This window comes from Cyprinus carpio, chromosome B16 (genome assembly GCF_018340385.1).
Source record: "Cyprinus carpio isolate SPL01 chromosome B16, ASM1834038v1, whole genome shotgun sequence".
Classification (NCBI taxonomy): domain Eukaryota; kingdom Metazoa; phylum Chordata; class Actinopteri; order Cypriniformes; family Cyprinidae; genus Cyprinus; species Cyprinus carpio.
This window is the reverse complement of record NC_056612.1, coordinates 17,866,800-17,880,531: the sequence shown is the minus strand read 5'-3', so window position 1 is coordinate 17,880,531 and position 13,732 is coordinate 17,866,800. Positions and strand designations below refer to the sequence as shown.

Sequence of the window (13,732 nt, the reverse complement as noted above, 5' to 3'; positions counted from 1 at the left end):
AACAATGCAATGTAGAAAACAATTAATGATAATAGTAAGTTTCATTTAATTGAATTTCTAGATTATAATAGTGGCAACCTAATTTTACAATTGATAACTAAAAGCTTTGGCATGTCGTTGTATCTTCACCCCTTACAAGTCCGATACGACTGAATTCAACACTACTGAGTGTATGTGTTAATATTAATATTTTCCAATATATTTTTAGCTCAGAAATGAACTGTGCAACAGCAATGTACCAAACTGTGAGTTGTGAACCAGACAGGTCTTTTTTTTTTTTCACCCGTTTTAATGTGTACTCATAGCTGTTGTAAATTAGACATCAATATTTATTTGTTTATGCCTTCAAGCTTCTGAACCACCACGTAGTGACTGAACTGATGATTTTGGACATGCTGATGAACAACATGATGGAAAGAATAACTGACACCTGCGGTACGGTTCGCATGCTGGCGGTCCGAGGCCTGGGGAACATTGCTGTGGGCTCACCTGAAAAGGTATAGACGCTTCGCTTGACATCTGAAAACTCTCATTGGATGAAGAGTCTAAATGATTTTTTTGGGTAGTGATTCTTGGCAACAGAGGATGGGTGGAGAAAATTGTCTGTATTCTGAAATGCTGCCTGAAAGTTCCCCATGTTGTGTTTGCTTAAGACAACTTGCACAAGACGCCTGTTATTATTCTTTGCATTTTATGTCTTCGTTCTGTAGTTAAGTTTTGTCATTACTTATAACAGTGTTGTAACAAAAGCAGTCAGTTCAGCATGTAATTGTATGTTGCCGTATGTTAATCTCACTGCCTCTGTTAACATTTAGGTGAATAAATATGCAAAGGAGCTTTTAGCAGCCATGAGTTCAGGTATGGAAGAAAAGGATGATCCCGGGAAACTCATCACACTGGAGGCCATGTCTGGAATGTCCAAGATATTGCTTTACCTGGACCAAAAGAATGTCCACCTGCTCGTGGTTTACATCTTTATGAAGATTAAACCCTTTCTGGAGAATGTGAGTGTCTTGAGAGAAGACAGAATGTTTAAATCATGATTATAAAGCTAAAATTTCCAGCTATAATTAATATTTATGCTACTTCTTTAAGATAATCTTATATATGTATTGCATTGTTTTTTAAAAGCACAAAAAGGCACAAATCCAATAATTTATTAGTAACTAATAGTTATGAAACAATTATAAAACAATTATAAAAAAAATTTTATGTGTGCTCTACATTTGGAACCCCTTTATACAACATGATGGAAAGACATAAATAATTAAATAGTTAATAAAAAAATAGTTATCCATCAATTTAACTCATAAATAAGTTAATTACAAAAATATTCAAATAAATATTTATTTATTTATTTGTTTATTAAATCTCAGCTTTAAACTCTGTGTTTAAAGACATTTTTTGTTATTTATCAAATATAATATTTAGTTTGACCTCCTAAAGTTGACAATCACACTAAAGGGTTAAACACCTACAATCACTCACTTTTTTTTTTTTTAGTACATTTAATTATTTAAGAAAAGTTAAATGTTTTAGGCCCCATTAGTACTCTATTACAAAAAATAGTGTCTTTTTTGATAAATTCAGGCTATTAGAGTACAGTGGCAAGCGTGTTTTGTGTTGTTGTTGTTGTTGTTGTTGTTGTTGTTGTTGTTGTTGTTGTTGTTGTTGTTGTATGGCTTTACTTTAAAGATCTGTTGTTATGTTCTGTCAGGAGAATGATGAGATCCGATGTGCTTCCATCATGCTCCTGGGGAACCTGTCGAAGTTTGGCTCGGGTGAGCCTGTTTTTAAAGACCAGATCCACAATGTTCTTGTCAGCCTGCTGTTGCATCTCAGTGATCCCAACCCTCAAGTGGTCAAGGTCAGTGATTAGTCTGCACACACTCCTACAGAGATTTTTTTTTTGTTTGTTTGTTATAAGGGCTATAAATGTTGAAAGTCAGTTACAAGGACAATGCCAAATCTAATAATAATAAGAGTATTAATAATATGAGAATATTTTAAAGTCCAGAAGTATGGTGCTTGTGTGTGAGTTTGATATGTATATGTTTGTTCCCCTAGGCATGCAAGTACGCCATGCGCATATGTGCTCCAGTCATAGGTTCAGAACAGATCTCTGCCATGTTCCAGAAACATCTTCTTGAGGAGAAGGGTCTGCATTATGGAGAGTTCATTAATGACCTCACCAAATACCTAGTATGGAGCAAAAGCTTTCTTTATTATAAAAACATGCGTTGAATAGCTGAGTGTGCTTATAAGTTCACAGATTCCCTTATATAGGGAATATCATAACCACTGTTCTTTTTTTAAAACTCAATGTTTTTACTGTTCCATGCAGTTTTAGTTTATAAAACAGGAACAAAGAGAGAATTAATTTTTCACTAATTAAATGGTTCACCCATAAGTTAAACGCTGATTTCTCCAACTATTTGATTAAGAGAAAATAATAAAATATGTATTTTGTCAAAGATCCAGGATTTTCCAGGCATGCTGAACTTCTACCACATCACAGTCATTCAGTTCTTCAAGAGTAACTGGGCTGAGATCAGAGCCAGTGCTGCCATGTTTATTGGTAAAAAAAAAAAAAAAAAAAAATTCCTTCTAGTATTTATGTATTTTTTCCTACTGTTATTTTGTGGTGGTTTTGTAACCGCTTTTTTTTTGTGTGTGTGTGTGTGAATTTTTAGGGTTTTTGCTTGGGAACCTTCCTGATGAGCATTTCTCCCATATGAATATGGGGTCAGTGACCAAGGGTAGGTACCGCAGTTCTATAATAACATCTGCAGTCAAGAGATATATTTAAAGAAGGACAGCACATCCTTGTTATTCTGCTACATTTTCTGTTTCGTGGCACCTAAGGAATCTATTATTTTTGCTTCTATTTTAATGGAGACTTGTCTGGTAAAATACAATGTAGAAGATATTGCTGTTGTAACTCTATCACGTAAATGCACCATGCGTTTGTTTGATTATTACTTGACTTATATTTTCAATTTGTTTACTTTGATTGGTTCTTTGATCCATGTCCTTTTTTTCTGTCCTCAGGTCTGGTGATGCTGCTGCAGGATCCAGATCCTCTCGTGCGAGTGAAAGCCGCTGAAGCCATGGGTCATTTTCACTGATGTTCCCTCCACTCTGCAGCCAATCAGATTAGTCTTTGATTTTAAGTTATTGCTTTGGATAAGGAGGAAGCTTTGAATTGTTGTTCTATAATAAGCCTTGAAAGGTTTTTATTATTGACCAAAGACTGTGCACTAGTTCTGTAAGAAAAGAAAAGAATAAAAAGGAGAAGACATTTAATGACGTTACAGCACTTTTAAGAACTCTCAGATATACGGTTTGTGATTCCTTAATGCGAGGTATGTACCTGCAAGCCCTTTAAAAACTAGACTTACAAAAGTTTGTACACAAGTACACTTATATTGCTGATATTACTTGCTTGACCATTCCTCTAGCGTGCTAAATGCGTACCACCACTTTAAAGCATTAAATCATTAAAAACATATATAGGATCAATCTATATGTTTTAAACCAACATCAACACTGCAAGGTTTTTCTGGTAATAAAATCAGATGTACTGCTCAGTTAAGAGTTTAATCCTGTAAAAAGGCAGACGGTTGAGTCATATTGACCACCATAAACCTTCAGCAATAAATCACCCTAATAGGGAAGTGCATTAGCATAAGCTGCTAAGCCATTAACTGCAACTGAAATCTCCTGTACTGAAATCCACAATCAAAAATGATATTTAAATAAGCATTTATAGTGTTTTTGCCGTGACTTCTGTGGTTCTGATTGTGTTTCATGCACTACAGTGGAACAAACTCAATTGTGCTTCCTTCTCGACCTAGTCATAAAAGTAGACAAAAACTGTGCCAAAACATAGATTTATAAAAGATCAATTGTAGAGTAGATGTTAAAAGATTTCATAATCATTTTGTGAAGCTTCTGTGTAGCTGAAACACCAGTGCTGGCCTTTCTGTGGCACTTGTCTTGTTGCGTTTTGTAAATTGTATCTGTGAAATGAATGTTAATTCAAAGTGTGGCCACTATCTTTCAGTTTGAGCATGAAGCGTATTGAATGAATTAAAGTCAATTCATGATGTTTCATCTTAATAAACTGGACAAAAGTGATGATGAAAAGGTAAATCAACTACTGTACTTTTACAAAATTAGTACCTGTACAGTGTCCTTTACAATAGTTGAACCTATATGTACAAATAAATCAGAATCAGAGAATTCAGATTTTCTATGAGATACTTTGTAAACACAAAATCGTAAATTAAACAGTTGATGTAGTGGGTCTATTTCAATGTAAATGGCCTAACAAAGTCTTCATTCTTTCAGCTTTTTAATATTTAATGAATCTTGGCATTAAAGAATTAGGGAGCAAACCCTTTGTAAACTGCATGGGAGTGACTCCCAGTGAGAAATAGTGAAATATCATTATATTTTGTCTTAGTATATACACTACCGTTCAAAAGTTTGGGGTCATTAGGTCTTTTTTATTATTATTTTAAAAGAAATTAACACTTTTATTCAACAGGGATGCATTAAATATATCACAATAGAAAATAGTTATTTTAAATAAAAAAATATTTCACAACATTTCTGTTTTTGGTCGCAGCATCTCAAGAATAAGAAACTTTTCAAAAACATTTTAAAGAATCTTACCAACCCCAAACTATTGAACATTATAGGCTTATCTATAAATAGTTTTCTGCAAAAAAAAACCCTTTACAACTCCTTTGTTGCTCAGGGTGTTGAATATGTATTAGCACAAGTCAATCAAATTAAAATGTTTACTAAGGACACAGACCATTAATCTAAATACTTTAGAATTTAGCAATTAGTGGCAGTTATTCCATTTGGTCAGGAACCCAGTGTGGTAATGATACTGGAATTCATTCCTGGATAAGTCACAGAAAGATTGTGTTTGTGTCTAGGATGGATTTCAGAGCAATCAAACTGCCACTGAAGGTTTCTGCTGGGCGATCATGGTATTGGACGTGGTGTCATGTTTGCATCTTCTCATTTGTTTGTTTTTGTATGTCATTTGTTTACTTTTTCGACAAAATTTTGTATCATGTAGTAGATGTGATCTCTGGATGATGGTGATGATAACATGTACAACTGAATCATTAAAGTTATTATACATGACAACCCAGATCTGTCATGTTGGTATAATTGAGTTCTAAAAATTATATAGAAAATCGAACTAAAATATAATCGTTTATATCTATATCTGTCTATAAAATAAATAAATAGTAGCCAACACTCAGGAAAAAAAAAAGAAATGTATTAAAAACTGTCTCTGGGGCACTTTGCCTTGGACAACTGTGTAAACACCATGGTATTCGTTAAGTAAAATAGTATTAATTCATATAAAAGCATCACGATATTAGCATCTGATATTAGATCGTTTATGGTATCGCAACAGCACTTTTCTGTACTGTGGAACAAACCACGTGTATTTCACTTCCAGAGTTAGCCACAAGAGGCCGCCACAATGCGTCTTAAAGAAGCCCCTTGACACTTTCAGCATTAAAAGCTGACTAACAACATAAATGACCGGCCTAACTGAATGAGATTGCTCATCCAACAATAATTCTACTGGACCAAAAGGTCAAAGCTACCTTGATTAGATTCTGATTTTCAAAATCACATTACATTTGCAGGCAAATAGAAAGGCCTTTTAATCCTTAATGAAGGTGTTTGAAAGATTAGAGGCAGGACTACATGAGATTGTGACTGTGGACACATGGTGTGTACCTGAGGGTAATTTTCTCTGTTGGATGCGCTGGCCGTCCTTCTCCCTAATCAAGCTGATCTTGCCTTTCGGCTCACGTCTATTGACTCTCTCCACCTATTCTGCCAGCTATAGCGGCAAGATTAGCCTTCATTTGTTTGAAGTTTGATAACGTTTTCTTTGTGCACATCCCTCAAACTTAAAAATAGGCAGAAAATGGGGAAAGGTTTGTGTGTGTGTGTGTGTGTGTGTGAGAGAGAGAGAGAGAGAGAGAGAGAGAGAGAGAGAGAGAGAGAACTGGAGCACATGGGATACATGAACTTTTAAAGCATTCTCTCCTCCATCATCTTATGTGCCTGATGATTCAGGTTGTGAATAACTCTCTTCTGTTATTAATTCAGTTCCTTTCATCATAGCAATTTTTATGACAGGGCCTTCTGCATTAAAAACAAGCTGAAGCATCAGAAAACTCCTCAAGGCTTCATTTAAATCTGTGAGAGGAGCCAAGTTCTGATGTTCGGCTGATATAATCAGCACATGCTGTACTGTATTCGTGCAGTTTACCTGCAGAACTGAGCTTTACACAGCACAATGTATGTGATATTTAATAATATCATTTATAAATGGCTCCGAGCTCTCGAGTGCGTCGATTCCGGCATTATAAATAGTAATCTTCTGAAATTTCTTTGTACCCACAGAGCAAAAATGAGAGTACATGCTGTTTATTTACTTTTTATCGACCCTATTTTCAGAATAATTTTCTAAATGTTATTTTCTGTCAGTATTACTTTACAGAAGCCAGATTGTTTATTCTATACAAACGCTCCGATTTCTGTACCATAATGATTTCCGCACACTTTCAAGGGAAAGTTTCTATCTCCCGCTCATTCCCTCTCTCTATCCATCCTTCTGGCTCTCCCTCACCCTTTCTCTGAAATTACACTCATTCATTCCCCTGTGTCAGGGCAGGAGAGAGAGACAGCGAGTGCGTATCTGCAGTTGACCTGGCTCTCTGAGAACATATGGATCTAATCTAAGACTCGATTGCTTGGCTCACATGTGATAGTGCCCATCAATTCATACCCTGTGATGCAATGGGAGAAAATCCTTCCGAGTTCTGAGGGTATTATATTTCAGTGAGGATGATGCCGGAGCAGATCAGGGCAAAATAGATTGTGGCCTCATGGATGTTAAAACTTTTTCTAAATGTAATGCTGCATTAGATACTGCTTTTTCATGGAATATCTCCTTGGAGTTTAGGTTTTAAACAGTAACCCACAGTAAATAAAGTTTTATTTTTTGATGACTTGATCCAGGCCTGTTGCTTAAATTTACAACCCCAGGCAATACCAGGGATTTTTAGCAGTTGGCCCATCAATTATAATTGATCTCAAACAGTTTTTGTGAAATTATGAAAGAACAAAAACAGAGGGTTGAAGTTGAGCTAAATTGTGGGTTAAAATGATTCCACTATTAGACAAACCAGATTGATATTGATTAGGATTTTAATGGAATTGCAGTTGATTTATCACAATGTCTATTATTAATATTTGTATTATACACGTTATTTTAGGCAACGCTCAGTTTTATAGAAAGTCTACAAAACTGTTGATATAAAACTCTCTATCCAGCCAACACTATTAAAAATTAAGGTTCCAGAAGGGTATTTTTCTCAGTGATACAAGAGAAAAACCATTTACTGTTCCCTAAAAAAGCTTTCCCTGAACAGATTTTAAAACAACCATTTTTTTATTTATTTTTTTATTTGTGTGAAGAACATTTTAATAATGTGAAGAAACATCTTCCACTATCTGAGATATTAAAGGGTCTTCATGGAGCCACAGGTGCCAATAATGAAACTTTATTTTAAGAGTGTAGAAAAAAATCCCAACTGGATCTCAGTGAGGCAGTTTTGCATTTAAATAAACCTGTCCCATCTGTACTGGCCATTATTTGGTTAATAATGCTCCTTTTTTAATCAGGAATCACTACTGTTAATGTAGTCTTAATTAACCAGAAATAACTCACTCCTTGAAACTAATTAAACAACATTTGATCTGTTTTATCAGAAGGACTCTTAAATTGTTTTCAGTAGTTGAAGAGGACAAACGTCCTTCAGGGAGAAAGGAGAATTATTTTGTCAAGAGGACATTCAGAGAATTACTCTGCCTCTCCAAATTAAACGTCTGGTTGAGCCACTCAGAATCAATTTAAAGTGTCGCTCTGGTAGAGGACAAGCTACCTTTGCGTGTTAATAACTGTCAATTAATGAATTCAACTCTCAGATGGTTAAACTCATCACAGCTCTGCGCCGTTGTCTAATATTAATGCTAATGATGTCAAGATCTTCTGAGGGCAAACTTCAAACATGTTGAAATTGCTCATAATGGTTCAGAAATATGTGTCTAAGGAGAGGACAGCCAGTTTGGAGACTAAGAGGTGATAATTGCATGCTGCTGTAATGTCAGCATGTTCTGACTCCTTTTAACTCTGACCCAGGATCACAGAGAACAGTTAGCCTCTCTCTGGGTCAACAAGGAGACATTTGGAGAGACTGAGGGAGAGATTAGGCCTTGCATTCTTGGCCAAAGTCACAGTTTCAGTGACCAAAAGAGACCCGCGTCTTATTACATTCCCTTTTAGGTAAGTTAGTTGTCATTGGCCCTTTTAGGCCCTGTACAAGGCAAATGTACATTAGCTGAACCAGATTTGCACCAAAGCGGCAATTTTTATTGTCAGATTTTACTCCTGATTTCATATTTGATAAGGACTCAACAATAAGAATTTTTTCCAAATGAACAACAATTTTCACAACCACAAAAGAAAGCTTTTTTGCCTGAAACAGTTGTATTTTATTTGTGTATATATATATATATATATACAATACATTTTCTTTACTTTCTGTTTTTGCATATATTGACATTACACACAATACAAATATTTCAGGCAAAAATGGCAAAAAAAACTTTCTTTTGTGGTTGTGAAAATGTTGTTAATTTGGAAAAAAAGCCTTATTGTTGAGTCCTTATCAAATATTAAATCAGGAGCAAAATCTGACAATCAAAATTGCCGCTTTGGTGCAAATCTGGTTCAGCTAATGTACATTTGCCTTGTACAGTAAACAACCTTTAGAACATTTTTATGTCTCCTCTGCCTTATATTGTTATTATATATGCCTCAGTTATGCATCCCTCCAAGGAATGTTTTTCAGAGCTATGGGTATTGTTTTAGAAAGTTATGAACAAATTTCTTTAATCTTGGTCTTTAATAATGTTCTCAAAATGTTAGCACAAGATCGTTTATACATCATTCATGGAACATTTTATCTTTTTTAAAAAATATATTACTTGTTTCAGGGTGTTCGCATTTAAAAGTAACATTCCTTCGTGAAATGTCACATACTTGCGAAATGGTAGAATAAAATGTTCCCTTAATGTTCACATAACCAAAAAGATTTCATACATAATAGGAATGTTACTTTAACGTTCTTAGCAAAATATTTCCGTTACTTGGAACTGAACCTTGCAAATTGCGCTCATGAATGATGTTTGCTCTTTTGCTTTTTACATCGTTGCTTTATCTAAAACAATTCAGACAAGTGTGTGCAAATAAACGCCACTGTCGCTGAGAGCAATTCATTCTTAGTGAGCTTCCCCCAGTGTGACTAGGTGAGCCCTGGTCCGGTTCGGCTGCTGGAAGTGGTCTAATACATCCTCGTTAGGTTGCTGGAAGGACCATTGAGTGATGCTGAGCTCACCAGTGATCCCACATACACACTGGGCTGCTTGTTAGTCAGAGGAAGGCAGAACAATCGAGAAGTGTAAGAGTAAGAAAAGGCGAAGCAGACACAGAGAGAATAAAGTTTGTGCAGGTCAGACTGATGCTTGCGGCCCTCCGTGTCCTGAGTTGGCTGCTTGTTAGTACGCTAGGACCTCTGTCTTCCTTCGCCTCCCCTCCCCTCCATCTCCGCTGGCCCCGTGTGCTCCTGGATGGCCAGGGGTCACTCCCAGCCAATTTAGAGTGATGCACATCTACTCTGTCAGCCGCCAGCTTCCACACCGAAAATAATTACAGAGTGAGCATCTGCTGTCCCTGAGAGACGAACGATACAGTCTGACACGAGCAGGACGGAGATATTCCACACTCTGTTTCTCTTTCCCCCCTCTAAATGGTAGAGCAGGCCCAGAGGAGGCTATAGAGAGAGAGAAACACCTGGTGAAATTTTCCCTCAGTGATCTGTGCATATGTTTAATAACGTCGCTCTGTAGTTAATTGGAATAATTGCCCGGAATGCTCTCGGAGAAAAAGAGTGTGGGATGCCCAGAGGAGAAAGGAGGAGGGAAAGACTGCAGCACATGCAAATACTGTACATGTTTCTGTCAACTTGTTGTCATGCCCCGGTGAGCTGATTGCTAGAAAAGGCAGCGTTTGTAAAGAAATAGGGTTCAGACAGGCTTCCAAGGGCTATAATGTCACATCTATTGATCTAAAACCAATTTTAAGTGAGCTTTAGAGGTAAACAAAACAATTGTTGCAATTTTTTAGATCTGCACTGAATAAAATGCAACCAAAAAATTATAACATCAGAAATGTTATTTAACATCGCTGAATTAACCTCAATACAATAATTTATACCAGTAAAACTTTTTAATTGCTAGAATCAGGTTGAAAGAAGATTTAAGCAGCCAGTTACCTTTTTTCTCCATAGAAAAGCTATTAAAAAAGTAAAGGAAAAAACTTTTTTTTACTCCTTTCATGTACAAAGTGTAAAAATATTTAAATACTCTTAATCATAAATATTTTATTTTCTTGTATTATCCCTGTCTTTTTTGTAGCACTTATTTTATGTACAGACAGAATGTTATGAACGTTATAGAAAATTTAACTTCGATATTAAATTATAATCAACTTTAATTATAAAACTGACAAAAGATCAGATTTAACAGTATATTTCATATAGGAATAGCATCCCCATAGCATCCTTATGACATTTCAAAATCACATGACTTGGTTAGTTTGACATGCGTTTCGAACAGCGATTCAAAACGAATAATTTGTTAATGTTTCAAAGTTTCATGAAGCTGTGTTTCAGAAATCTTCCGTGCATTTATAAATGAGAAATGCAGTGCTGTGGAATGAAACTGAAAGTGTCATGAGACATGCTTAAAAAAGGGGTCATCGGATGCTCATTTTCCACAAGTTGATATATTTCTTTAGGGTCTTAATGAAAAGTCTGTAACATACTTTGGTTAAAATTTCTCATTGGTAGTGTAAAACAACACCCTTTTACCCTGTCAAAAACAGCAATGTTCACGGCAAGCCAGTATGGTGCATTTCCCTTTAAATGCTAATGAGCTCTGCTGACCCCGCCCCTCTCTTCTGTGGGGTGAAGAGCAATTCTCTGAGAGTCTGTAACACAGTTGCCAAGTTGGCTTATTATACGTGACTTTGGGTCTCTTTTTTGGGCTTATTTTAAAAAATATGGTTGCTTTTTAGGAAACTCTGACAAGCAACTTTGTTTCTTTACATTTATGTTCACCATATTCTCCAGTGCATTGATTGACACTCTGTCTGCTCACAGTTAAAAGCCAAATAGTGCGATAATATGAGTGCTGTAGCCAGGGGCGTCACTAGGCCCTTTTAAAAAAAATTATTTGATTAATTAATTTGTGATCGCTTCAGTCCCCTTAAAAAACTCATTTGAAACGGCCGCAAGCTGCGTCAACCTCCTCCCCTGACCTGAGTCTGCGTGGATTCAGCGCGTTTTTCAATCCGCAGGGCGCCGAGCAGAGCGAACATCAGAGAGTAGGCTACAAGGTGTGTGTGTGTGCATTTATTGATAGATTGCTATGATATGACATCTGCATCGGTGCAGTTCTTGTAATTGCAGTTTACATAATGTTACTGGACCAATACACAGTTTATCATCCAATACCAATACGTATTCGCTGCGTTCACCTTCAGCCCTTATCACAGTGTGATAGCTGTTTTTTCTTCCAACAAAAATGAAGCGATTAACACCCATGAAAACATACTTTAGAAAACGATCATGATTTATTTTAATTTACTTTTTAAAATTTAAAACATATTATGGTGTATTTCGGCATTACATTATGCAGCCATGCACAGAAATGATTAAAGACACACATTGTCTGAAAGCACTAAATGACACAGAGAGAGAAAAATTATGTGGAGTTATTTTGTTTTGTATTATTAAATATAATTTTGTATTAAGTAATAATGAATCATTAATGTATCATGATACATATATTAGAGTAAGAGACGAGTAGAGTAAAGGGATTTGTGATTTTTTTTAAGTAATTGATTTATAGAAGTGGCAAATTGATAATTCATATTTTTAATAAATAGAAATAAATATAGAACAGATTAAACATATTGCCAATAGACAATTACATTAATACATGTTTTGTCTATATTCTTAATGAATATTAGCTGGTTAGTTAAATTATTTGAATTGAAATAAATTTTCAGGTGGTGACTTGATGTATAACCAACCGTATTGTTGATTATAAAGGCTAAAAAGCTAAAAAAAAAATATTTATATTTCATTGTAGATGGATATACAACATTTTTTCTTGTCGTGCGGGAGAAGGTCTGCAAATGAGCAACAGTCAGGTGAGAATAGAACGTAGACAGCCTCTCACACACAATACCACTGTGTTCCCAAGATTCATTTCAGTCATTGAACCCTTATGTTGTTTTAATTGTCTGCCAATTTCCACGTACATTTCATAAGAAAAAGCAGTGGTATCGTCAAAGGATAAACATGAGCGTCCTAATAATGAATCAGGAAGTCTTTATTGTAAAAAAAAAATCTACATTCCCAACTCAAAATTTTCTAGTGACTGGTCACATCTACTTTTTTCTGTTTTTTCTTTTTTACAGTGTTGTATATGGCTCAGTCAGTACTTCTACTCCCATATATGAAATACAGGGAATACAATGGAATAGTGGATTACAATAAGGTTAGTAGTATACAACCCTACCCTAATAGTCAAATAATATTTTTTTTTATCATACCCTTATTGGGGGCTGAGCCCCCCTAAAATGAAAATCCTAGAAACGCCCCTGGCTGTAGCGTAATTCATCAAATATTCCACCCATCATGTTCAAAAAGAAGGAGCGTGATGCTGTAATCCGAGTGACGATAATAGACGTAATAGAAGAGTGGGATGACTTTCTTTTATAAGGTCATTTTTACTTTTTACAATGTTTTTGTAATGTATTATCACGGGCTGTAAAAAAAAAAAAATACAGTAGGCTTATAGTAATATATACAGTATATACATTGTTTAAATATATTTTAATAGGCTATAAATGTGTGACTACAGTGTATGTTACAGCTCCCCTTTAAAGCTCTTGTGTCCTTCTCCTTTTCCATCTCTCTAATATGTTGCAGGCTCATTTATTGGTAATAAATCATTTTGAATAAATAATATTGATGATTATAAATCATTGTTTTGGGATTGTTTTTGAAGCTTGGGTTGATTATTTGTCTCACGAGAGGTGGTAACAGTGGACTGTAAACTTTAGCCGCATTCATTGTGAAACTTGGTAACTAGCATATTATTAGGAAAGGCGATTTGCAAAATTCATTAAAAAAACTACCTTATACTCACTTCTTCTGGAGGTGAAGCTGGATCACGAATGATTTGTGCGAACATAAACACATTTAGGTAGATCGGGGGGTGCATTCCCTTCAAAAACAAAAGTAATCCTCTGCATTTTCAGTGGCTTAGATATCAGGAGTAAATGACGACTGCTATGTTCATTATTACATCCAACAACAAAGCACCTCAATCGCTTAGGAGTCATTCTTGTCTATACCTGCTCCAGTGTCAAAACAATGGTGGACTATTGACAGCTCACTCAGGACGGGTCTAAAACACCAGTGTCAATCAACAATCGTGGGAGGAGCCTTTGTCTGAAAATCGCAATGCTGAAAATGGGTTACAA

The 13,732-nt window shown here is 35.6% G+C and overlaps 1 protein-coding gene across 4 annotated transcripts in view; it reads left to right on the top strand.

Moving 5' to 3' along the window:
• The window catches only part of LOC109105319 (maestro heat-like repeat-containing protein family member 1), a 35,447-nt gene extending 30,278 nt beyond the window's left edge, over positions 1-5,169 (top strand). For all 4 annotated transcript variants that reach the window (XM_042741211.1, XM_042741212.1, XM_042741210.1 and 1 more), the window contains 7 exons: positions 351-497; positions 816-1,004; positions 1,718-1,867; positions 2,068-2,202; positions 2,476-2,578; positions 2,694-2,759; positions 3,052-5,169. In XM_042741211.1, the coding sequence (XP_042597145.1) occupies positions 351-497; positions 816-1,004; positions 1,718-1,867; positions 2,068-2,202; positions 2,476-2,578; positions 2,694-2,759; positions 3,052-3,128 (867 nt within the window). In that variant the 3' untranslated portion in view covers positions 3,129-5,169. The remainder of the gene's footprint in view (positions 1-350; positions 498-815; positions 1,005-1,717; positions 1,868-2,067; positions 2,203-2,475; positions 2,579-2,693; positions 2,760-3,051) is intronic.
• The last annotated feature ends 8,563 nt before the right edge of the window (positions 5,170-13,732 follow it).